This window comes from Lithobates pipiens, unplaced genomic scaffold (assembly GCF_037356315.1).
Source record: "Lithobates pipiens isolate NorthernLeopardFrog02 unplaced genomic scaffold, aLitPip1_a1.2 Scaffold_19, whole genome shotgun sequence".
Lineage (NCBI taxonomy): Eukaryota > Metazoa > Chordata > Amphibia > Anura > Ranidae > Lithobates > Lithobates pipiens.
Genome location: NW_027507764.1, coordinates 282,821,145 through 282,847,581, shown reverse-complemented (window position 1 = coordinate 282,847,581; position 26,437 = coordinate 282,821,145). Strand labels below are relative to the sequence as shown.

Genomic DNA, 26,437 nt, shown 5'->3' with positions numbered 1-26,437 from the left:
ACTCCTTTAATACTGCCCACAGAATGGTTGGAAAATATCAGCCAGTCATTGAACAATGCTGCTGCAGTGCGAACGCTCTTCTCAAATCTCACACAATCAACCACAGAAAGCCTTGCTAACATAATTTTGGAAAACCTCCCTGTCAATTAAGCACGTGAAAGCAGTTGAGTAGCCTGTTATTACATAGTGAAAAGCAGCACTATTGTTACAATTGCTTGAAATCAAGTCATTTTTGGGTTGCACTGACCAGTTGAGATGAGCATAAATCACATTTTAGAATTATAGGAGAAACATTTAATCTCTCTTCCTAAATGTAAATAGTTATAATTACCAAGTAATGGCATAAATGTATTAATTTAAACGTTTACCACCATGCTTTTTTTCTATAGGGTCTTAATTTAATGGAAACACACACATTACTTCCCTAACATAGCTTCTTCAGCTCTCTTGATTTTTTTAAAGTCTACTAGCAGTTCCCAATATTTCAAATATAACCACATTAGTCTACCATTATCATACTTATTGATGCTCCACAATACTGCACAGTGAGTGTCATGTTTAAAAATGTCTACCAAGCCTTCTGACATTTCTAATTCTACTGCTACTGGATTGGTTGCAGCTTTAACAAGCAAGTTTTTTTCAATTTCTAATCTCTTTTTCCTAGGTGCCACAAAGCTACAGTAAATGTCCTGTCTCTCTTTGAGGGCTTCTTCAAATTCACCAAGTAAACATTTTGCTTTCATTTGCCATTCTTTTTCTTTATCAATGTAGCTTATATACAAAGCTCCTGCTGCTCCACTCTTTTGGGCTGCCTTGATTTCTTGCTTTATTTTGTCTTGCTCATGTTCCAGGAGCTTCCTTTCTTCAACTAATTTTCGACTTTGAGATATGAGAGCTTTACGGTAACTCAGTGCCCGGTTCTTTTCTTTTTCAAGCTCGATTTGCAAATGGGCCACTGTGCGACGGTTCTCAACGACAATGTCTTGATATTTAATTTCCAAATCTTTTTGGACATCAGTCATTTTCTGTTTATACTCTAATTTTGCTTTTCTAATTTGTGTTTCAGATTCCTTTGACCAGATCCATCCTGTGGACAAGAATTTTAGACATATTACTTAGGTAGCAACAGTAAAAATTATACATTGCCATTATGAATGTAATGCCTTACTCAATGATGGCAAATTTAAAGTATAGTTCCATGTTTACAAAATTTCAGAAGACACTATCATATGTTTGTTATGTGTTCCCATTCACACAACATACCTGGAAAAAAAAAAGCAGGCAGGAGGCCGCCCAATCTCCCCATTATGGGACCAACGCCAGCAATCTTCATCCAAGAGACTACATCCTTCCACAGGACCAAATGGATGACCATAATGACTTTTTCATGGGAATGATACCCACCCGGTGATATTTTGAATCAAACGCCTGTAAAAGGCTTCCCCTCGAGTGGATTGAGAGTTACGCAGTTGCTTACAGTTTTAAGTTAACATTGCTACTTAGTTTTAATGTGTTTACTGGACTTCGGGGGGGGGGGGGGGGGGCTCCTATTCAGGGGGGGAGACAACAAACGAAAATACAAAAGATTGGTTTAATGGCCAATACCAGAATGTTAGATGATAATCCCTTCCCAGGCTTATTTACAATGTTTTTTTTTTGTTTTTGTTTTTTTGCTCAAGCAGATACACCGGTTTGTCCTAAATGCTTTCATTACATTTTAGAAGGAAAAGACCAGGGCAGAAACACATGCCACTAGTCAGTGAGCTTGTCGTTACCTGACAGGTGGTGACAACCTCATACTACCTGATGGGAATTCTGATTTCCCGGACCTCTATGGTTTTGTTTCTATTAAGCCAGCTGACGTTTTTCTGTCTCTGGGTTGAAGGCAAATGTTGGTCCAGTTTACCTCATCCCGATAATAACTATTACTTCTTTCTTTTCTATGTTATACCCCTCCTTTTGAGTGCACCCCTGTTCCCCAACCGAATCATCAACATTGCGAGGGAAAAGACGGATAACTACAACAGGCGAGTACAGTCTACCGAACCTAAATGTCAATAGCCCATCCCTCCCATACCCGAATATTAACTCATAACATTCAGGGCCTCAATTCCCCTATGAAACGAACTATGGCCTTCCAAAAATATCACAAATTAGGTATTGATATCCTGCTCCTCCAGGAAACACATTTTTCCCACACCTCAGCTCCCAAATATTTGAATGCTAGATATCCCACATTCTACCTATCTAATGGTCGAGAGAAAAAATGAAGGGTAGCGATCTATGTAGCAAAGAGGGTCCCGTTCACGCCTACCATGGTAATCAAAGATAAAGAGGGGAGATATATCATGGTGGTGGGAAAAGTAAATGAACACACAGTCACGCTAGTCTCATATTACGCCCCTAATGTAGGGCAAGTGAAATTTGAGATTATGCTCAAAATATTGATGCCGCATATGCAGGGCCATTTAATAATAGGGAGAGATAGTAATGTCTTCTTAGATCAAGCCCTGGATAGAACCAATGCACAAAAAACAATATTAAAACATACCCCCAAACAGGGTTGTAAACTGGCTCAGATATTACACTCCTATGACCTCAGACATTTGGAGGGACCTCAATTCCACAACCAGAGATTATACTCACTATTCTCAGGTTCACAAAACATATTCACGCATAGACCATGTATTCACACCATCAACATTTCTTCCTTCCATGGACGTGGCCAAAATATTGTCCACCTCGTGGTCAGACCACTCTCCAGTGTTAATTTCATTTAATGACATATGGACCAGACCAAAACCCTCAGCGTGGCTTCTAAATGCCTCACTACTTAACCACTTAAGGACCAGGCCTCTTTTTCAGATTTGGTGTTTACATGTTTAAAACTGTTTTTTTTTGCTAGAACATTACTTGGAACCCCCAAACATTACATTTTGTTTTTTTTCTAACACCCTAGAGAATAAAATTGTAATACTTTTTTTCACACCATATTTGCGCAGCGGTCTTACAAGCGCATTTTTTAAAATTAAAAAAATAAGACAATAGTAAAATTAGCCCTTTTTTTTTTATATTGTGCAAGATAATGTTACGCCGAGTAAACGGATACCCAATAAGTCATGCTTCAAAATTGCACCACCGCTCGTGGAATAGCGTCAAACTTTTACCTTCAAAAATCTCCATAAACAACATTTAAAAAATTTGACAGGTTGCATGTTTCGCATTACAGAGGAGTGCTAGGACTAGAATTATTGCTCTCGCTCTACCGATCGCAGCGATACCTCACATGTGTGGTTTGACCGCCGTTTTCATATGCGGGCGCTACTCACGTATGCGTTCGCTTCTGTGCGCAAGCTCATCAGGATGGGGCGTTTAAAAAAATAAAAAAATATCTAATTTTACTTGATTTTTTTTATTTTTACACTTTAAAAAATAAATAAATGGATCACTTTTATTCCTATTACAAGGAATGTAAACATCCCTTGTAATAGAAAAAAAAGCATGACAGGTCCTCTTAAATATGAGATCTGGGGTCAAAAAGTCCTCAGATCTCATATTTGGACTTAAATGCAATATAAAAAAAAAAAGTGATTTGAAAAAAAATGACATTGAAAAAAATGTACCTTTAAGAGGTATGGGTGGAAGTGACGTTTTGACGTTGCTTCTGCCCTCCTATGGTATAGAGACGAGTGGGGGCCATCTTAGACTCACTTGTCTCCATACTCAGTCGAGGAAAGGACCCGATCGCCTCCGCCAATACCGACGGCTCCAGTAAGCGGTGGAGGGCGTGGGAGAAGGGTGGCACCTTTCCCGCCGCCTATAACGGTGATCTCGCGGCGAACCCACCGTGGAGACCACCGTTATCGCACACAGGACCGCCTCCTGTAAAGAGGGATATCTTGGTTGCGGCAGGAGCTACTGCCGTTACCGTGATATCCCTCTTCAAATTACCGACGTATATGTACATGAGGTGGTCCTTAAGTGGTTAATGATCCTAACATATACTGAGATAGAGACTGCCCTATGCCATTATTTCATGGATAATCACGCAACAGATACCTCCCCGTGTCAACTGGGCAGCAGACAAGGCCACAATTCGTGGCAAACTGATTCAAATAGCCTCCAGAACTAAACATAATCACTCACAAACGATACAAGAGGAGGAACTGCAACAGTCCAGTCCAGAAACAAAAATCGAACCCCCAACTAGACCTGAGGCATAAAATAGAAGTGGCGGGTACAGCATTAAAACTTAGTCTCACCACTAGGGCTGAGAAGTATTTTCGCTGGTCTAGTCATTGATTCTACACGTTAGCAGACAAACCCACCACGCTCCTGGCTAGGAAACTTAATCCCAGACCGTACAACCCTGCCATGCTGAGATTGCGGACTCAGGAAGGCAAGTTAACTCAAAATTCCCAATTATAGAGGAATTTTCACACTTCTTCTCAAAACTATATAAAAAGCTGAACCTGTTCCCAGTAACCCAAGCGGATATATTCTTCCAGGCTATCCCCCACCCGAAGGTAGCACAGGACCATATAGAATTAATGGAAGAAGAGTTCACAGAGGGAGAAATTGCAGCAGCAATTAAGAGTCTGAATCCTACTAAAGCACCGGGCCCAGATGGCTTTACTGGCCACTACTACAGAAAATATGCAGACATTTTAACACCACATCTATGCTCCTTTTTCAATGCATTAAGAAGAGGAATACCCTTGGCCACACAAGGGAACACTGCCTTCATATATGCAATTCCCAAACCAATGAAAAACCATGGTGACCCAGCTAATTATTGTCCGATTTCACTCATTAACGTGGACCTCAAACTGACCAAAAATGACCAAAATCTTAGCGACTAGAATGAACATTTTCCTTTCCAAGTACATTACAACCAGACCAGGTAGGATTTGTTCCCAATCGTCTGGCCCCTGACCAGATGGGTGATAGACATAAAAGCGCTTCATTCAAATTGGGACAATCAGGGCAAATGCAAAGGCATGCTATTGTCATTAGATCTTTGTGAAGTGTTCGACTCAGTGACGTGGGAGTACATTCACTATGCATTGAAAAGATAAGGATTCGGACCTAATTTTATGACTACACAGCAGACACTGTACAGCACACCTACTGCCAGACTCCTGATAAAAGGATACAGATCACACACCATAGATATACATAGAGGGACACGACAAGGCTGCCCCCTGTCTCCCATCTTATTTAAATTGGCATTGGAACCCTGAGCAATCAAATTAAGAAAACACCCGGATATAAAAGTCACTTACTGTGGAGGGAGCACAAATGCGCCCTCTTTGCTGATATTTTTTTTTTTCTTTCATCGGCAGTAACGTCACTGTCAAACTTGTATCAAACCCTACGCCATTTCACAGCTATTTCAGGTCTCACGATAAACCACTCAAAATCGGAAGCGCTAAACCTAACATTGGACCCACAGACGGTGCAACAAATTCAAAGATCATTCCAGTTTAGGGGGCAAAAATAAGCCCTCCCATATTTATGAATTTCCCAAACTCCTTCCTTACAGACTCTATATCAGGCCAATTATCCTCCCATATACAGAAAACTGACAGCGGACCTTCAAAGGTGGAATAACAATCTACCGTTGTGGTTCAGCAAGCTGTACTCGATGAAAAAGAAAAAAATTGCCGCGACTGTTGTTCAGAACGCTCCCGTTCGCAATCTATAAACCTGATATTGAAGCATTTCAGAATATGATTATGAAGTTCATTTGGGGAGGAAAAAAAAACCCAGGGTGAATAGGCGCACCCTCTATACACCCAGAATGAGAGGGGGCTTGGGGGATTCCGAACCTGACCAAATACTTCGAAGCAGCTCAATTAATTCATTCAATTAATTCATTCCCACTCCTCTCTAGCTCAAACATCATGGATGAAAAATTAAATCATTCCTCCATCCCACTAAAATGATTAGTCACATGATGTGGTTACGCATGTGTGACAGACCAATCATATTGTGGTCTACTTTATCTTTTTCATTAAGTCTATGGTACAGATTGTTGAAGCCTTATGCATTTCGATCCACCCATTCTCCACTAGCCCCATTGTTGGGAAACCCCGATTTCACCCCGGGTCTTAATCCTCAGGAGTTCGCCTGGTGGACTAATAAGGGTTTGATACGTGTTGCCGATATACGAAACCACAAAGGTATCTTATCGAAACAAACTCTAACAGAAAAATTCCAACTTCCGGATACGGAAGTATACCGCTACCTCCAGATTGTGCATTATATGAAGGCCCCACAGCGGGCAAATGATATCACAACCTCCACATGCCACATCTCGAAAATATACAGTATCTTGTCCTCAAAGTCGGAAAAACTATTTTACATGAATAAGTGGGAACAGGATATAGAGATAACAATGGGACTTGATAAATGGGTTAAAATGGCGCAATCCACCTCAAAAACATTTATCAATACCTCACTGATAGAGGCGAATTATAAGGTTTTAATGCGATGGTACATGGTACCAGCGAGAGTGGCTACTTATGTACCAAACATCTCCTCTTTATGTTTCAGGGGCTGTGATATAGAAGGCACAGTATACCATATATGGTAGACATGCCCTGAAGTTTGGCATTTTTGGATACGTGTTTATAATTTTATCTACACAATAACACAGGTAAATCTAACTAAATCACGACACCGGCGCTGTTGGGTGACCAAATAGAGGGAATGCCAAGGCACATGGAAGAAAGATATATATCATTTATCTTTACGGCAGCCAGGATAGCGGTAGCTAGATCCTGGAGGGCGTCAGTGATCCCCTTAGACTTGGTGAAAGTGAAGCTGTCGTGGATCATGGTTAATGAACGTCTCACAGCAATCTTACAAAATAAACAACCCGTTTTTGATAAGATCTGGGAACGGTGATTGAAATATCTGTCCGAAGGTTTATGAGCTGTTAGTATAACTAAACAGAGAACAACAGGGGTGCACACCCCCCCTCTTTTTTTAATTTTTATTCTTATCTTTCCTCCTCCTCCTTTCCTTCCCTCTATCCTTCTTTCTCCTCCTCTGCAAGTTATTTCCCTTGGAACCCTATATGACAGACCTGTAAGGAGCAGAAGGCCCCATGGTCATTAATTATCGCAAGTCTAATCACGTATGGGGTGAGTTCAGCCGAATTTGATTGAAATGATCAGATCACCCATGGTACCTTAAACAACGTGACACTGGAACAGACAAAATGTTTTCTTAATGCCTTATAGGCCGTGATGGCCTAGACATGTTTCCGTTTTTTTTTTTTTTTTTGCATTGTCTAAATGTTCATTGTACATTTTATCTGTTAAAATCAATAAAAAAAATATTAGAAATGAAAACAGAGCCTCTGGGCATACCCTGGCTCAATATCAAACTAACACAAAACAACCATCAAAAGTTAAACACTTGATCTGGGCGGGGATGCCGACGTGACGCGACGGGGGAGAGCATGAGGTGGCACCTGTGAGGGTGCACGAAGAGGCACTCAGTAGCAGCAGCAGCGTCGGAAGTTCGAGAGCCGGTCGGATGGGAGAGAGAAGCCGAGCCATCCGTATACCGATGCCGGCGCTAGCAGAGGTTATCTTAGCCACCTGAGCCCCATCTTCATTCCGCCCACCAGCCTGCCGCCCACTGCCTGAGAAATCAGATGATCACAGCAGTGAGGAGGGAGGTGAGAGTAGCCTGTTTGTATTTTAACTGGCGCACAGAGATCACCTGGAATTGAATGGAACAGAAAGTTTGAACCTCTCCGGAGCCCTCCCTCCCCCCCCCCCCTCTCCCGGGCTGTGAACTTGAGAGGTGTTGAGGGATTGAGGAAGATACTACAGCAGATAAGAAAGCCGCGGAGAAGGATTGGTTTATGGGGCTGATATTGAGGTGTTTGACGAGAAAAAGAATTGAAGGTTTTGAAGAGCCTGTTTAGCCCGATGAGCCTGGTAAAATAGGATTTTTATATACAGTATGATGTACTCAAGAAAAGGATTTTACAGGTAAGCTGTATATAAAAATCCTATTTTCTTGATCATACATCACGGGACACAGGAGCTCATTACATAGTGGGATGTCCCAAAGCAATGCTCAGATTGAGGGGAGGGAGACACAGATCATAATTATAGACCACCATGGACCGGAGGACCTAAACTGCAGCCTGCAGTACACTGCGCCCAAAGGCGTTATCCTCTTGCCCTCTGACATCTACCTGATAGAATCTGGTGAATGTGTGGACTGACGACCAAGTTGCAGCCTTACAGATCTGAGCCAGGGAGGCCTGGTGATGCACTGCCCAAGAAGCACTTACAGCCCTAGTAGAGTGCGCTTTCACTTGAAAAGGAGGGATTTTCCCTTGAACACTATAGGCCTGAGAAATAATCTGTCTAATCCACCTTGAGAGAGTGGATTTTGATGCAGCCTGGCCCTTCCTAGGGCCTTCCGACAAAATAAATAAGCAATCAGTTTTCCTTATCTGAGCAGTTGCTTGAAGATAGATACTGATTGCCCTAACCACATCCAAAGTGTGCAAAGATTCTTCTTCTGCGGACTGTGGATCCGGAAAAAAGGATGGTAGGATTACATCTTGATTCAAATGGAATCCCGAAACCACCTTAGGTAGAAAGGACCTGTTGGGACGCATGACCACCCGGTCCTAATGAATAATTAGATACGGCTCTTTGCTGGAGAGAGCTGCTAGTTCTGACACTCTTCTAGCCATGGATATGGCTACCAAGAAAACCAATTTTTTAGGCAGAAGAACTAATGAAGCCAGGTGCAAAGGTTCAAATGGTTGCCCCTACAAAGCCGAGAGAACCAAATTCAGATCCCAAGGGCATACCGGAGGTTTGACTGGCGGCCTTATCCGCATAGCCCCCTGGATGAAAGCCCGCACCAGGGAATGCGATGCAAGTGGCTTCTGGAAAAACACCGACAAGGCCGAAATCTGCACCTTGATAGTGCTTATGGCCAAATTCATTTCTAGGCCTGACTGGAGGAAAGCCAAGATCCTGCTAATGACATACTTTCTAGGATGCCATTCCCTGAGTTCACACCAGGAAACATATGCCCTCCAGATTTTGTAATAAATAAGCCTGGAGGCCGGCTTTCTGGCATTAACCAGAGTAGAAAGGACTGGCCCCGAAAGCCCACGATCTCTCAGAATGTGGGTCTCAGCAGCCAAACCGTCAAATTCAGACTGTGTAAAGCAGGATGGTAAATTGGACCCTGTGAGAGCAGATCTGGCCATAGAGGGAGTATCCACGGCCTGCCTACTGCCAACTTCATGATCTCTGCGTACAACGGTCACCTAGGCCAAGCCGGGGCTACCAAAAGAACCGATTTTTTCTCCCTCTTGACTCTTCCCAGGAACCGCGACAGAAGCGGGCACGGGAGGAAGGCATAAATCAGATTGTACTGATCCCAGGGAACTGTCAGAGCATCTGACCCCTGAGCAAGTGCGTCTCTTGTTCTTGACACGAATTTGTCCAGTTTTCTGTTGAACCTGGACGCAAACAGATCTACGCCTGGAGTACCCCACCTGCGACATATTTTCCAAAACACGTCGGGGTGCAGAGCCCATTCTCCTGGGCACAACATGCCTTTCTGCCCAGACAAATATGAGATTCACCTCTTTTTGCGCAACCAGACTCCTGGTACCGCCCTGGTGATTGATATAGGCCACTGCTGTGGCATTGTCAGACGGAACCCAAACAGGAAGACCCCGTAGTCTGTAAGACCACTTTATGAGAGCCATATAAACTGCCCGGATCTCCAAGACATTTATGGGCAAAAGCTTCTCGATCGCAGACCATTTCCCCTGCGAGCACGTCTCCCCCAACACTGCTCCCCAGCCTGTCAGGCTAGCGTCTGTCGTAGTAATCTTCCATGGAAGAGGAAGAAAAGTTTTGCCTTTCAGCAAATTCTTGGTTTGTAACCACCAGACGAGACTCTTGCGTGTCCCTGGGGATAGACGCACAGGAAGATCCAAGGACTGGGGCTTCCTGTTCCAAGCCGCAAGGATGCATCTTTGCAGAGGCCTTGAGTGGAACTGGGCGAATGGGCGACCATTTTCCCTAACAGTCTCATGCACAACAGATCCCCAATGGCCAAGGCTTTTGGCCTTGGAAGAAACACCTTGCCCTGAGCGGTGTCGATAAGCATACCCAGGTATTACAACCTGGTAGCAGGCTGTAGGGACGACTTTTCTAGGTTTATAATCCAACCTAGGCGTTCCAGGTGTTCTAGTGTTCTGGTAACACTGTGGTTTTGGAACGCTACTGTTTTTTTCCATTAGAAGCAAATCGTCTAGATAAGCCATGACGGCTATACCCTGAGCTCTTAGGTTTGCCAAGAGAGGGTCCAGAATCTTTGCGAAGACTCGAGGGGCCGTAGCGAGCCCGAACGGCAAGGCCACAAATTGAAAATGGCGCCTCTCTACCGCGAACCTTAGATACTTTTGGTGTGCGGGAAAAATTGGCACATGGAGATATGCATCCTTGATGTCTATTGATGCCATAAACTCTCCCCCTTGCAGGGCGGAGACCACAGTGCGAATTGACTGAATTCGGAAGGACCGGATGCGTAAAAAACGGTTCAGATCCTTTAGATCCAGGATAGATCTGACACTTCCATTTGGCTTCGGAACGGTGAAGAGATTCAAGTAAAACCCTGAACCCTGTTCTTTTGGGTCCACTTCTACTATCACCCCCTGGGATAGTAAGTGATCTAAAGCAAGAAATAGCGTTTTTTGCTTTACTGGGTCCCTGGGGATCCTTGACCTTAGAAAGCGAGAAGGTGGAATCTCCTGAAACTCTAGCTTGTAGCCCAGAGATACCGAAGAGATCACCTAATTGTCCCGGATCTCTTCCCGCCAGGCTCCCGCAAAACTGCAGGAGCCTTCCCCACACTCGGCCGAGCGGGGGCGTCCCTTCACAAGGAAGCTTTTGTGCTCTGCTTGGCAGGCTTTCGCCCCCCAAGATTTCTTCTGCCACTGGGCCCGGCCTTGAGCCTTTCCTGTAGAGGAGGGTTGAGAAGGCCGTCGCCACTGTTTAGAGCTTGATGCTCCGGGAGAGAGAGAACACCTAAATGATGGACGTTTGCTCCTTTTGACTGGAAGGAGAGTAGATTTACCCCCTGAAATTTTTTGGACGAATTAGTCTAATTCTTCTCCAAACAAACGTTTCCCACTAAACGGGAACCCAATCAAATGCTTCTTGCATGATAGCTCAGCTGCCCAATTCTTTAGCCATAGAGCCCTTCGCATGTGTACCAACAGGAGAGACAAACGAGATGCTTGTTGGACAGAATCCAAAATCGTATCAATCATGAAACACATAATTTGAGGTATATCTGCATAATTCTCCACTTCCTCACTGGGAAGGAGGCCAAGCATCTGCTTAACCTGTTCCTTGAGGAACTGACACAACCCCATGGCTGCGACTGTAGGTTGCACTACTGCGCCAGTCATGGAAAAGGAGGCTTTTAATAATGTTTCCAGCTTCTTATCAGTTGGATCTTTAAATACCTGAGCATTATCCAACGGACAGGTCAGGTTTTTATTCACGCAAGAAACAGCCGCATCGACAGATGGGACCCCCCATTTCTTGGTGAAACTTTCCTCCAGAGGATAATGCATAGAAAACCTTTTAGGAGGAGCAAACAGTTTATCGGGATGTCCCCAATCCTCATACAACAATTTATCCATTAAGGGATGAATTGAAAAGGAAAAAGCAGTCCGTGGGACTTTCCTGACTCCCAGGGAAGAAACAGAGGACGTAGCGACTTCAGCAGCAGGCATTCTGAATGTGGTAAGCACCAATTCAGTATAATACTGCACCTGTTTTCTGAGCGCCTGGGAGGAGGGGACTCTCTCCTCTTCCTCTGATTCCTCAGACTATTCACGATCCCTGTGCCAAGATAGGGATCTCTCCTCATTGCCAGAAGAGTCATCTGAAAGAGGAATCTCAGCAGAGGGAGGGGGATCTACCCCTTTTCCTGCTATCTTTCAGGGAAGCAGAAATAAAATTCATGATTCTCCCTTCAAAACCCTCCAATGTAGCCCTAAGGGAGTCCTCAGTGACGTATACCGGGGCTGAGACATTAGGAGAGGCTGCAAAACCTGACAGGGGCAGACTCATCCTGTGAGGCTGGCTCCAGTCTTGCAGGGGGGGATGGTAACTTACAGGCATTTTTAGAACCCCTGGACCTAGGCAGTGACTTACCAGTGCCCTTGTTACCTCCCCCTGAGACCTTCTTACGAGGAGATATAGTCCTAAGCTACAAAGCAGAGGTACTAGTACAAAGTGCAATCACTGTTGTGCTTAAAGTCTCACAATAAATATATATGCTTAAACTGCACAACCTGATGCTGAGTAGGTGTCTTAGGTTTGCCTGGATCCAATCCCTTGGGATGCTTACTGCCCACAGCTCCTGTGTCTCACACTTACAGCCCCCTGACGCTCTGGGTTTTCAAAACTGCCGCCTGGCGCCTGCGCCGTACAGCGCCGTGCACACCGACGTGCACAGCTCACAACCACACTCCCCCCTCCTCCATTAGCCCGGGAGCGCACTCGGCACGCGTGCACGAGGACGGACGGAATCCAGGGGGGGGGGAAGGGAATCTCCATCGGAGTTGCATGGGACCCCCAGACTACGTGGGACCCCTGTATTACCTATATTGTGGCAGGGATTGCAGTGGAGACGCGAGACATCTGGAAAACCAGGCTTCACTGAGCGTGTGTACTGAAAGGCATGTAAGTATGCATCAGGCTGCTCTTACTCCCTCTAGTGGTGGAAACCAGGTAAGACATACTACTACTCAAATGAAGAAATCCATAATATATATAGGATTAACTTCCCTTACCTGTCCTTGCCGCAGGAATTGCCGAAAACAGACAGATTCCAGCCTTCACCCATCACGGCGGGTAGAGTTGTGCCAACCTTCCATTTTTTCTGGGGGTTCTTTCTCAGAAGAACCTCCTACCTGGACCTTGTAAAAGACTCTGCCAGAAACTGTCAATAGTACACCAAGTCTGGTTTTCCCAGAGCCCAGTCTTCCAATAGGAGAGGACTTACAGGCCAAACCTTGTTTCTTCGGCTGACGAGGCTCGGGTACCATACCATCTTGGGAGTTAAAAAATATCGGCCCGAGATATGGATCCGGTTTGTTGTAGCCCTTAGGCCCCCGCAGGGACCTGCACAGAGCTTTCTTCATAGCACATGTTTTACATGACCAACCACCATAGACACTGGCAAAAAAACTGAGGTACCTCCCATATGGGAGTGGTTATATAGGGGAGGAATTCTCCTTAATTGGGGTTAACCAGTGTCCAATCACCAGAGGTGCCTATATAACCCACTATGTAATGAGCTCCTGTGTCCCGTGATGTATGATCAAGAAAAATTTATTAAAAAACGGTGGCTAAAAAGGTGGTGTTCTGTTAAACCCCACTTCTCATTAGTAGCCCGACGGGAGTAATGCTCAAGTAAAACGGTGACAGCACATGATCAGATTAGCATATGGAGTATGAACTGCTGAACTGTTTAATACCCGACTATGATCTGTTGGTGGATGAGAAGTTTACTTTCTAGAAGGGCTCCGTTTGGAATATGAACTGCTTAACTGTTTGATGCCTGCTTATGAACAGCTGTTGGATGTGAAACCTATTTATTAGGAGGGCTGGATATGGACTAAATTGTTTGATGCCTCTTTAATGCCTCTTTAATGCCTGCCTACGAACTTCCTATAACCTGTTGTTGGATGAGCAATGTGTTTTTTAGAAGGGCTTGGATTTAAGATTAAAAAAAAAAAAAAAACGTGTTGCAGCTGAGAGTGGGCGGAGAGTGAAATCACTGGAGATAGCTGGAAATACTAAAAGAGCTGAGCTATAAGGTGTCCCCCCCTTGTTTTTTTTTTTAAACAGGGGAAATGATACTGAAGTTTCAATGGATGCTGGCTATATTTGATCAAAAAAGATTCTCCCATCTATCTTACCTCCCCTGGTGCACGTCGACTGCACACTGTAAATTGGAAAGTGCAAACTATAAACCAAGACAGATTACAGGAAGCTCACTATAAAAATCTCCCTCTATAGAAAAAATAAATACATTTCTGTCCCCTGGACAAAATAGTAGGCGGTGAAGTGTAAAGAGCAATTAAAGTGCGGTAAAGCGGACATAAATCCCTTTTGGGGGAGGAGGAAGAAAGGGGAAAAGAAAAAAAAAAAACACTATAATATTTAGTCCCCTGACTCTGGAGTGTTTTTTTTTTTTTTTCCCCCTCTCCCTGAGCCAGAGGAAAGAAAAAAGGAGTTAAAAATGCGAGGCCGCCCCCAAAGAACAGCTGAACCCAAAACCCCAAGGTAGAGCCTAAGCACAAGCACAATCCAGAAGTACTTAACAACTATGGAGGGAAAAACCAAAAGCCCAGGAATAGAAAAAAAATCCCAGGGGACAAAAGTAGGTAAGAAAGATCTAGCTAAACAGAAGGAGACCCAGGGGGATAAGGGAAGTAGAAAGAGAGAGAGCAATAGAAATAAGTGCAAGAGAAGAACAGAGAAGCCTATCTCAAATGCCTACTAAAATGGAGATGTTTGAAATGTTTGAGAAGTTGGAAAACTCAATAAAAAGTGAAATAACAAACGAACGGATATGAGTCCTCTCCTGAGGAGAGTAGAGGAAGCAGAAGAAAAAAACGGTAAAACAGGCGAAAGAGATAGTCTAACTAAAAACACAAGTAAAGAGATTGCAATTAAACCAGAGGGATATTGCATATAAACTGGAGGATCACGAAAATCAGAATAGGTGCCAGAACTTAAGAGTGCGAGCCCTGCCAGAACAGGATGGAGAAAATCTAGAGGAAACAATGGGAAAAATATTTAACCCCCTATTGGGCAGAGAGGAAGAGGAGGAGCTAAAAATCCATAGAGTACATCGGATTAGGAAACCCCCGGGCCTGAGGGAAAAAATCCCAAGGGATATTATTATAAAATTCCACCAATATGAAGACAAAGCTAAAATATGGAGTAATCTCAGAGGAAGAGCACCGATACAGTACATACAAGCAAAACTGCAAGTGCTTACAGACTTGTCGGGGGGAACTTCAGCCCGGAGAAGAAAACTAAAACCATTATTAGCCCAACTAAGGGAGTTAAATATAAAATACAGTTGGGGGTTCCCGGCAGAATTGGTAGTACATAAAGATGGAAGAACAGTAAGACTAAAATTTTTGGATGAATTACAGGACTTTTGAAAAAAATTAGAGATCTCGGTCCCAACTCTCCTCGGACAACAACAAGATGGAGAAAGAGTGACTAGCGGGGAGGGGGAATGGCAGAGAATTAAATTTGGGGGGGGGGGGGGGGAGGGGACAAGAAATACATAAGCTGCGATTGTATTAATAAAAGAAGACGGGCGGTGAGGGGGGGGGGGGGGTGGATGAAGATGCCTCTATGGGTGCCCGGACATATCCCCCCCAACGGTAATGGTGGGGGGGATGCCCGACACGGGGGGCCAAAGCAGGAGCAACACCCCAGGGGATGAGGTCCGTGGATAGGACGGGGCACTATCCTAATCCACGGTACTGGGGCCGAGAGGCCGGGGTAGGGGGGAGGGGAGAGAGGAAGGGGGAAATGGGTATCCACAACCTAGAACCTCAAGGATAGAGACCCCAAATAGAGAAAGAACCATTGGGGAAGAGAGATGGAAGGAACTATTCATTATGACTACTGTTAATTTTCTGTCATATAATGTTGGAGGGCTGAATTCACCAATAAAGAGACATGAGGTATTACTTGAGATCCAGCAGTATGGGGCAGGGATTTTTTTTTACAAGAAACACACTTAAGTCATGAGTCTAGGATTAGACTGTACTCTATATGGTACCCAAACTGGTACTATGCTGATTCAATGTCAAACAAAACAAAAGGTGTTTCTATAGGTTTGGGGAAGGAGATTTGTTTTACTCTGGAGGATAGACTGAGCGACCCGGAGGGAAGATACCTCTTCTTGAGGATTAAATTATGGGGAGTGGAGTACACACTAGCCAATATATATAGCGCCAATAGAGGACCCACAATTTTTTTTGAGGGAAATACTCAACAAACTTTGGGAGTTTAAGAGGGGGATCGTCATTATAGCTGAGGACTTGAATTTCTCTATGGATTCCGAACAAGACAGTACATCCCGTGTACAAGGGATGAGAAATACACAGCTGAAAGCAATAAAACATCAGCTACATCAGCTCCAATTAGTTGATATATGGAGAATCCAACACCCGAGAATACAGGATTATTTGTTTTATTTCCATGTACACAGGACATGCACACGGATAGATTATTGGTTGGAGCATAGGTTATTGGAATCTGCGATATCTTCTAATGTAGAAATAAGATCTTTATCCGACCATGCCCCGGTGGTAATGAAAATTAAGATCCCTGCAGTCCAGAAGCAGCCATTTACCTGGAAACTCAATGAGTAATTACTGGATTTAAGGGGGGAAGAATTAAAGAAATAATAAAGCGGGAATTAGACATCTTCTTCCAGATAAATGATACAGGGGAGGTAGTAGAGAATATAATCTGGGAGACCCACAAAGCTTATATCCGGGGAATCTGTATTTCTATGGGAGCTAAAAGAAAAAAAGAAAGATCTAAAAAAAGAAAGGAATTAATAGAAGATATTTCTAGACTATTACAATCCCATAAAAAAAGGAATAATAGTGGACATGACAGTGAATTACAACGTAAATTAATCAAAAGAGAAGAGTTGAAAGAATTAATAGAATTAGTTTCATAGTTAGTAAGGTTGAATAAAGACACTAGTCCATCCAGTTCAACCTGAGTGTCTACAATTGTCCCTATCCCTGTACATTGCACACTCACATCGGTCTTTACCCTCAAGGAGCCCACAATCCAAGGTCCCCATTCATATACTAGGGCCAATTTTGGATAGAGGCCAATTAACCTACCTGCATGTCTTTTGAATTGTGGCAGGAAACCAGAGTACCTGGAGGAAACCCACGCAGACACAGGGAGAATATGCAAACTCCAGGCAGGTAGTATCGTGGTTGGGATTCAAACCAGCGACCCTTCTTACTGATAGGTGAGAGCACTAACCACTACACCACTGTGCCACCTGATTAGAAATGAGGAAAACTTATTTTAAGATAGCGAAGGAAAGATACAAAAATGTAGCCAGAATGTTGAGGAAAAAAAGGTCCATAAATTATATAGAGAAAATCCAAGATAAAACAGGAGCCCTGGTATATAACACTAAAGATATAGCTGAAGTATTTAGAGAATATTATAAACAACTGTATTCAGTAAAAGGTTACAAATAGGTCAGGCAGAGCTTAATAGAAGAGAGAAAATCAAAGAATATGTTACACAGGCCAAAATCCCTGCTCTGTCAGAGGAGGTAGTGCAGAAATTGGAGAAGCCGATTACAGCACAAGAGGCAAATCAAGCAATAATGGGATCAGTAAGGAGGAAAAGCCCAGGGCCGGATGGCTTTATAATAGAATACTATAGAAAATTTAGGGAAATCCTAGTGATAGGCAGAGAACACAGGGAAGAAGAGGAGAGCATTGGGGGGCTGGAGAGCACAGGGAGTGGGGGGTTGAAGAGCAAAGGGGGAAGCAAAAACACAGGGTGGGGCGGAGAGCACAGGGAGGGCAGGAGAGCGCAGGGCGGAGAGCATGGTGGGAGGTGGAGAGCAGGGGGGGGGAGGCTGAGATCACTGGGGGGTTGTAGAGCACGGGGGGGGGGCGGAGGGCACAGGGGGGCAGCAGAGCACGGGGGGGGGGCGGAGGGCACAGGGGGGCAGCAGAGCACGGGGGGGGCGGAGGGCACAGGGGGGCAGCAGAGAGTATGGGAGGAGGTGGAGAGCACAGGGAGTAGGCAAAGACCAATGGGGGGGCTAAAGAGCACTGGGGGAGAGGCATAGGGCACAGGAGGGCGCCGTATAGCATGGGGGAGGTGGAGATCACGGGGGGGGGGGCTGTAGAGCACTGGAGGGGCTAGAGAGTACAGAGGGAGAGGCAGAGGGCACAGGGGGCAGCATGAGTGAGGTGGAGAGCACTGGAGGGGGCTAGTACTGGGGGAGAGGCAGAGGGCACAGGGGGGCAGCATAGAGCATGGGGGGGCTAGAGAGCACTGGGGGGCTGGAGAGCACTGGGGGAGAGGCAGGGGGCACAGCGTAGAGCATGGGGAGGTGGAGAGCAAAGGGGGAGACACAGAGAGCACAGGGGGCAATGTAGAGCATGGGGGGAGGTGGAGAAGAGGGGGGCTGGGAGCACTGGGGGGGCTGGAGAGCACAGGGGGGTGGGGAAAAGCAAAGGGGGGAGGGGAAAAGCACAGGGGGGAGGGGAAAAGCACAGGGGGTGGGGAAAAGCACAGGGGGGTGGGGAAAAGCACAGGGGGAAAGTGGAAGAGCACAGGGGGGAAGTGGAGAGCACAGGAGGGAGGTGGAGAGCACAGGGGGGGAAGCAGAGGGCACAGGGCAGCAGGGTAGAGCATGGGGGAGGTGAAAAGCACAAGGGGAGAGGCAGAGGGCAGCGTAGAGCACGGGGGAGGTGGAGAGCACAGGGGGAGAGACGGAGGGCACAGGGGGGCAGCGTAGAGCATGGAGGGAGGTGGAGAGAACAGGGGGGCTGGAGAGCATTGGGGTAGGTGAAGGGTACAGGAGGAGAGGCGGAGGGCACAGGGGGGCAGCGTAGAGCATGGGGGGAGGTTGAGAGCACAGGAGGGGCAGTGTAGAGCATGGGGGGAGGTGGATAGCACGGGTGGCTAGAGAGCACTGGGTGGAGGTGGAGGGCACGGGGGCAGCGGACAGCATGGGGGAGGTGGGGAGCACAGGGGGAGAGATGGAGGGCACAGGGGGCAGCATAGAGCATGGGGGAATTGGAGAGCACAGAAGGGAGGTTGAGACACTGGGGGGGCTGAAGAGCACTGGGGTGCTGGAGAGCACTGGGGGGGGGCGGAGGGCACGGGGGCGGTCGGGCACAGGGGGGCAGATGGGGGAGATGGAGTGCACAAGAGGGAGGAGGAGAGCACGGGGGCTGGATAGCACTGGTGGAGAAGTGGAGGGCACAGGGGGCAGCGGAAAGCATGGGGGAGGTGGATATCACAGGGGGAGGTGGAGAGCACACAGAGAGAGACAGAGGGCACAGGGGGGCAGCAGATAGAATGGGGGAGGTAGAGAGAATTGTGGGGGGGGTGTAGAGAGCACTGTGGGGGGGTGTAGAGAGCACTGTGGGGGGGGTGTAGAGAGCACTGTGGGGGGGGGGGTAGAGAGCACTGTGGGGGGGGGGGTGTAGAGAGCACTGTGGGGGGGGGGGTGTAGAGAGCACTGTGGGGGGGGGGGTGTAGAGAGCACTGTGGGAGGGGGGTGTAGAGAGCACTGTGGGGGGGTGTAGAGAGCACTGTGGGGGGGTGTAGAGAGCACTGTGGGGGGGTGTAGAGAGCACTGTGGGGGGGGTGTAGAGAGCACTGTGGGGGGGGTGTAGAGAGCACTGTGGGGGGGTGTAGAGAGCACTGTGGGGGGGTGTAGAGAGCACTGTGGGGGGGTGTAGAGAGCACTGTGGGGGGGGTGTAGAGAGCACTGTGGGGGGGGTGTAGAGAGCACTGTGGGGGGGTGTAGAGAGCACTGTGGGGGGGGTGTAGAGAGCACTGTGGGGGGGGGTGTAGAGAGCACTGTGGGGGGGGTGTAGAGAGCACTGTGGGGGGGGGTGTAGAGAGCACTGTGGGGGCAGCAGAGATAAGCAGGATAGGAGGAGTAGTGGGGTGGCTGTATATAGAAGAATTATTCTCTCCATCTTCCTCCCGCTGTATCTGGAAGCCTGTGAGGGGGAGAGGAGCAGCAACAGACATTCAGAGACTCTGGGAGGAAGATGGAGAGAATGATTCTTTTATATGCAGCCACCCCACTACTCCTCCTATTCAGGTTACAGGTGGCCACACTTACGTTCTCTCTGATCCGGCTGCAGCAGGCTCCTCTCCCCATCATGGTCACGCCCCCCAGCACCAACGCCTGAATTATACTGGCGGCCGTGGAGAGGTGTCTCCTCTAGCTCCTCCCCCTTCATGTTACCGTCCCCTTGTGCCGATGACTGAGCCTGAGCTGAACTGGCAGCCGGGCGGCCGCGGAAAGGTCGGGGGACTGGCGTGGGCTTAAAGAGCAGCCTGCCTTGGCCCCCGAAAGCAAGGATATGCGGCCCGGTGGCTCCGGCCCACCGGGCAAATGCCGGTTTGCCCTATGGCCAATCTGGGCCTGGCTATGAGAATAAAAAAAGCTAATGACGAGCTTAGCTCATCCTGACCAATCTGGTTTTGTAGAAGGGAGAGAAAGTAGGGACAATGGAATAAGAACATTGCTTCTCCTTCAGAGAATGAGGGAGAGTGGAATCCCCAGTCTGCTCTAGTCGATTGACGCAGAAAAAGTGTTCGACCGAGGGGATTCTCGATGGGTACCTTGGAGGCAATGGGTATTGGTCCCAGGGTGTTAGAATGGATCGAGGTACTGTATAGAAGACCAATGCCAGTAGTAAGAATAAATGGAGCATTATCTTCCCCCTTTGAATTATTTAACGGAACAAGGCAGGGATGGCCGTTATCTCCTCTCCTGTTCGTTCTGACATTGGAGCCGTTGTTGACGACAATAAGAAATAACCCTGATATAGGAGGAAAGGAGATACATAAGTTAGCTGCATTTGCTGAATTGCTGAAAAAAACTTTCTGGGATCCCAACCAGGGAATGTCTTAGTACATATAGGAAAGCTGGGAGGATTTTAATTTTGATTAAATGAATTCTGCCGATGAGGGCATAGGGGCAGATTGCTGAGGCTTGAAGTTTGAGTTTGAGCTGATCCAGTAAGAGGTATAGATTTAGTTTGGGGAAATCAGAGACATATGGAGAGATGGCAATGCCCAGATAACGGAGGGAGGAAATCCATGCCAAAGGAAGTGAAGGATCTGCCCACTCGCTGGCCTCAGGCAAAATTTGGGATTTGCCCCAGCTGACCCGCAGCCCTGACAGCCTGGTAAAATCAGAAATAACAGCCAGAGCAAGCATGTAGCGAGTCATCGAGAAAAAGCACCAAGTCCTAAGCATACAGGGCAATTTTTTCAACTATGGTACCAACAATATGCCCTTCACCGAGTCTGCTTGTCTAAGGGTGGTGGCAAGAGGCTCCATCACCAAAACTAACAGAAACAGGGAAAGGGGGCAGCCCTGCCTGGTGCCTTGCTCCACTGGGTAGGGGGCAGAAAGAAGTCCACCTAGTTTGATTTGTGCTACTGGGGCTTTATACAGAATGTGTATCCAGCTGCAGAATGAAGGACCAAAGCCAAAGGCTCGAAGGACCGCTGCCATGTAATTCCAGGTGACCTTGTCAAAAGCTTTTTCTATGTCTAAAGCTACCAGTACATGGGATTAGGATTGTGACTCTGGGAGCTGCAAATGGGTAAAGACTTCTTATATTGATGTCGGTGGACTTGCCCGGCATAAACCCAGTTTGATCTGCATCAACCAACTGTTATACCTGAAGTGTTCCACATGTACTGCCACTTTAAGGCTGGCTCCACCCAGGAGTGATAATAAGGGTCAAGGGGCATAGTAGCCATCTTAGAGCACATGTAAGCAGCATAATAAGTTGTACTGTCCTGAGATGCATGTTGCAGTGTACAGTGAGTACTGAAATAAGCATCCATTGTTCCAGACCAGAGTCTTTTGTCTCTCACATCTCAGAGGATATAACAGTGGCGACGAGGATGGGATTTACAAAGTGTCCATCAGTCTGAGAGAGAGACAAAGACATTGTGGATTGTCATCTGGATTAAAGCAATCACAGATCCCAGCAGAAAAATGTCATTGATCGGGACATTAAGTGAATTTGATGAAGAACAGACATCCTGGAGTTCCTGGGTTGAGAGACTGGAACAGTATTTCAGTGCAAATGCCATCCCAGATGAAAGGCAAGTAGCAGTATTTCTGACAGTGGTTGGTGCTCAGACATATGACACTCTCAGAGATCTCCTTTTCCCTGTAAAACCAGCAACTAAGACATTGGCAGAGCTCCTGACACTGTTAGAGGGTCACTTCCAGCCTAAACCACTAGAGATTGCAGAAAGATTTTGTTTTTATCAGAGGCCACAGCAGCCAGGTGAAGAAATTAAAGCTTATGTGCTCGCCCTTCGCAGACTAGCCTCTACCTGTTCTTTTGGGGAGTACCGACCTACTGCACTGAGAGATAAGTTTGTCATGGGACTGAATTGTGACTCTAGCCAAAAGAGACTGTTAACAGAGAAAGACCTTACCCTTGCAAAGGCAATTGAGATAGCTTCAATGATGAAAATGGCTGTGAAAGATGCAGAGGAATTGAACCCCAAGGGCAGAAGGGAAGAGGTGAAACAGGAAGTTTTCAGAACAGCAGTCAAGCCCACAGTTGCAAACCGGAAATACAGACCCCCACCAAGCGGGGAGTCAGCTTGCTACCGTTGTGGGAATACAGACCATGATCACAAAGTCTGCCGGTTTAATGATCAGACCTGTCATAATTGTGGTAAAACAGGCCATCTGAAATGAGTTTGCCGGAGCAAGAAGGTGCAAGATAAACAACCTCTGAACCCAAAGAAAAAGACATATGGTGGGAAGATATACATCATCATCTGAGTCAGAAGATGAGGAAGTGCTCCACAGATTAGACATACATCATATGCATTCAGCACCCTCTGCAATGACTGTAGAGGTAACCTTTGAGGGAAAGAAACTAAAGATGGATGTAGACACAGAAGCAGCCGTTTCAGTTATCACTCAGAAACAATGGCGACAACTTCAGACCCGAACAACTGTCCGCCCAACACCAATCAAACTGCAGACATACTCAAAGCAGATACTCCACCCACTGGGTTATGCAAAAGTGCAGTATTGTACAAGGGTCAGACAAAGAGACTGCCATTATATATACTAGAAAATGGGGGACCCCCTCTCTTTGGGAGAGACTGAATTGCTCACTTTGGTATGCCAGACATCGCCATAAATCCCTGTAACACTGTGACAATTCCATTAGGAGATAATGAGGGATGGGTGGTATCCCTGAAGCAGCGGTTCCCAAAGTTCTTTGATGACCAGTTGGGGAAAATAAAGCATGACTGTGTGAGACTCAAGCTGAAACCCAACGCCCAGCCTAAGTTCTTCAAAGCTCGCACAGTACCTTTCCCACTCCGAGCAGGAGTGGAAGCAGGCTGGAGGAACAAGGTGTAATCTCAAAGGTAGAGCACAGCGAGTGGGCATCACCTGTTGTACCAGTGAAGAAAGCGAATGGGGACTTACGCATTTGTGGCGATTTCCGCATGGCACTGAACTCCCAACTGGAAATAGACCAGTATCCTCTACCCAGAGTAGATGACATTTTTGCCTCTCTTGCAGGGGGTAAAAAGTTCACCAAGCTTGATCTCAAACAAGCATATTTACAGTTTGAGGTCCATCCTAATTCCCGCAATTTTCTGACCATCAACACCCACAAGGGACTGTACGAGTACAATCGGATGGCGTTTGGTGTAGCGTCTGCCCCAGCCATTTGGCAACGAAAGATGGATGAGATTTTGGCGGACATTCCTTTCACGCAGTGCCTGTTAGATGACATGCTTATCACAGGACGGACGGACCAGGAACACAAGCGAAGCGTGGAGCTTGTGTTGGACAGACTCCAAGAGCAGGGTCTGAAAGTGAACTTGGCAAAATGCAAATTCATGGTGCCTAAATTGGAGTTTTGTGGCCACCTTGTGGATGCAGACGGTATACACACCACAGAAGCCAAGGTTGATGCTTTAGTCAAAGCTCCTGCCCCAACCAATGTCCAGCAGCTGCGATCATACCTTGGCTTGCTGAACAATTACCACAAATTTCTGCCAGATCTGGTACACACCTTGTTTCCGTTGAACAAGCTTTTGGAGAAACACTCCAGATGGGACTGGTCGGCTGCATGCCAACGCGCTTTTGAAGTCTCTAAGCGGAAGCTGTTGGCGTCACGCATGCTTGTTCACTATGACCTCCAGAAGACTTTGACCTTGGCTTGTGATGCCTCACCCTATGGTCTGGGGGCTGTACTGTCTCACATCTTACCAGATAGGTCAGAAAAACCAGTGACATTTGCCTCCAGGTCTTTGACAAAAGCAGAAAGCAATTACTCAAACATTGACAAAGAGGCTTTTGCGCTGATATGGGCAATTAAGAAGTTTCATCTATACCTGTATGGTAGGGAATTCACCATACTGACAGACCATTCTTTATCTTGATCTTTAGCCCTGACAAAGGCATCTCTCAGACTACTGCGGCCCGCCTCCAATGCTATGCCCTATTCTTGGGAGCATACAGTTATAAAATCCAGTATCGCAGTCATGATGCCAATGCTAATGCAGACGCAACGTCCCAACTGACAGGGAGGTCAATGGACTCCTCTCCATCGGTCAAGAGTTGTCGTTACACCAGCCTGTCCTTCTTGTCTTCTGGGGAGATAGCAGCCCATACAGCCAAGGATACCTTTCTGAAAACAATACTCTCCTGGGTACGGTCCAGTTGGCCTGCAACCGTCACACAGGATTATGAACCTTATTGCCTTAGGCGTATGGAATTAACTGTGGCTGGCAACTGTGTTTTATGGGGAGACAGAGTGATCACTCCACAGACCCTCCGGAGACACATTCTAGACTTGCTACATACTGGTCATCCCGGGGGCACACGGATGAAACAAAAAGGCCCGAGGCTATGTGTGGTGGCCAAACTTAGACTCAGATATCACAACATATGTGAATGCTTGTGCTGGATGTGCACAAAATGCAAAAGACCTTCCTCAAGGGTGCGTCCAGCCCTGGACTTGGCCCACGGTCCCTTGGTTTCGCCCACACTTGGACTTTGCAGGTCCGATCAGAGGACACACCTTCTGGATCATAGTGGACACCCATTCAAAGTGGCCTGAGGTAATTACTGTTACTCAGCCAACAACTAAGGCAACAGTTTCCATACTGTTACATCTCGCTGCTACATTTGGATACCCCAGAGAAATCGTCACAGACAATGGTGCACAATTCACCAGTCAGGAGTTTCAGCGTTTGACTGCCCACAACATCAAGCACAAGTTGACCGCACCTTACCACCCAGCTACAAATGGTCAAGCAGAGCGGTTTGTGCAGACTTTTAAACGCTATTTCAAAGCTACAGTGGCTACAAGTAAACAGTCCTTGTCACCCCAGCAGCTGGACTCCTTCCTTTCTGCTTACAGAAACACACCACATGCAACCACCAGGAGAACTCCAGCAGAACTCCTTCTAGGTCGGCAGCCATGGACTGTTTTGGACATGCTCCCCCCTTAAACCATCCAGGAACATGTACTGCAGACCCAAGACAAGATGGTCAAACACCATGAGCTCCCCCGATCCACAGCCCAACAAAAAGGTATGGGCCCAATCTTATGGGGCTTCCAACACCCGTTGGCTTCCTGCTGTCATTGCAGAGACTTTGGGACCCAAGATGTATAGGGTCTGCCTGGAAGATGGTTCCATTTGCAGATGGCATGTGGACCAACTGCGTCCTCGTTTTCAACTGCATGAATCCCTGAAGCCGGCTGAACCACCAGTGTTGCAAGGATCTGCTCCCAGCGGATCATAATGCATGGGAACTGATTGGGAGGACTCTGAACTTTTTTTTATTTTTTTAATTCTTTATTTATGGATTGCAGGTAATACAGAATCAAACTGTAAAAAACAATAGACACCCAGTCTTCTCATTACATTAAATAATACATTCAGTACATGTTGGGGAGCATTTGGTAGCTTAGCACAGTACAGCAGTATCAGACCTAGAGCAGCCAAGGCCCTAACACTTACTGGGTTCTTTGGTTCTCCCGCTCGGTACTCCCTTTTGTATTAATGCGGCACTTGGGGTGGTCCCCCCTGGGCCGACCCCGAGGGGTCTTTGTTAATGGCTTGGGATCACTCGCAGAATGGGAAGCCCAGTCGGGGCCACTCCCATGGCCAACAGCCATTAGAGAGAAAACTGGGTAAATAGTTCGATAAGGCCCTTGCAATCACTAGTTATTTTATCGGGATTGTGGGGAGTGGAAGAGCGAATGGAAGGGGGGCGGGGGGTGGGGAGGCTAAAGAACAGAAAGAAAAGAAGGGGGGGTAAATTGGGTCGAAAGGTAGAAGGGGAATAAAGGGGGTGGGGTGGACCAGAACGATCCTCAGGTGGAAGTAAGGACTGTGGGGACCCCGGTGGTGAGTCCAGGCCGGAACCGCCACTCCATGCTCTTGCCAAGTTTCACAAGTAAGTTCTGTATGCATCCGAATACCTAAACAGGCTCCAAGGCATCCATCGAGCGGTGTGTTCCTCCTCTCTATCATGCAGGGATGATGTAAGCTGTTCCATTTCG

The 26,437-nt window shown here is 46.7% G+C and overlaps 1 protein-coding gene across 2 annotated transcripts in view; it reads right to left on the bottom strand.

Moving 5' to 3' along the window:
* Positions 1 to 279: 279 nt before the first annotated feature.
* The window catches only part of CCDC127 (coiled-coil domain containing 127), a 256,124-nt gene continuing 229,966 nt past the window's right edge, over positions 280 to 26,437 (bottom strand). For both annotated transcript variants that reach the window (XM_077491977.1, XM_077491978.1), the window contains exon 3: positions 280 to 1,087. In XM_077491977.1, coding sequence (XP_077348103.1) covers positions 417 to 1,087 — 671 coding nt within the window. In that variant the 3' untranslated portion in view covers positions 280 to 416. The remainder of the gene's footprint in view (positions 1,088 to 26,437) is intronic.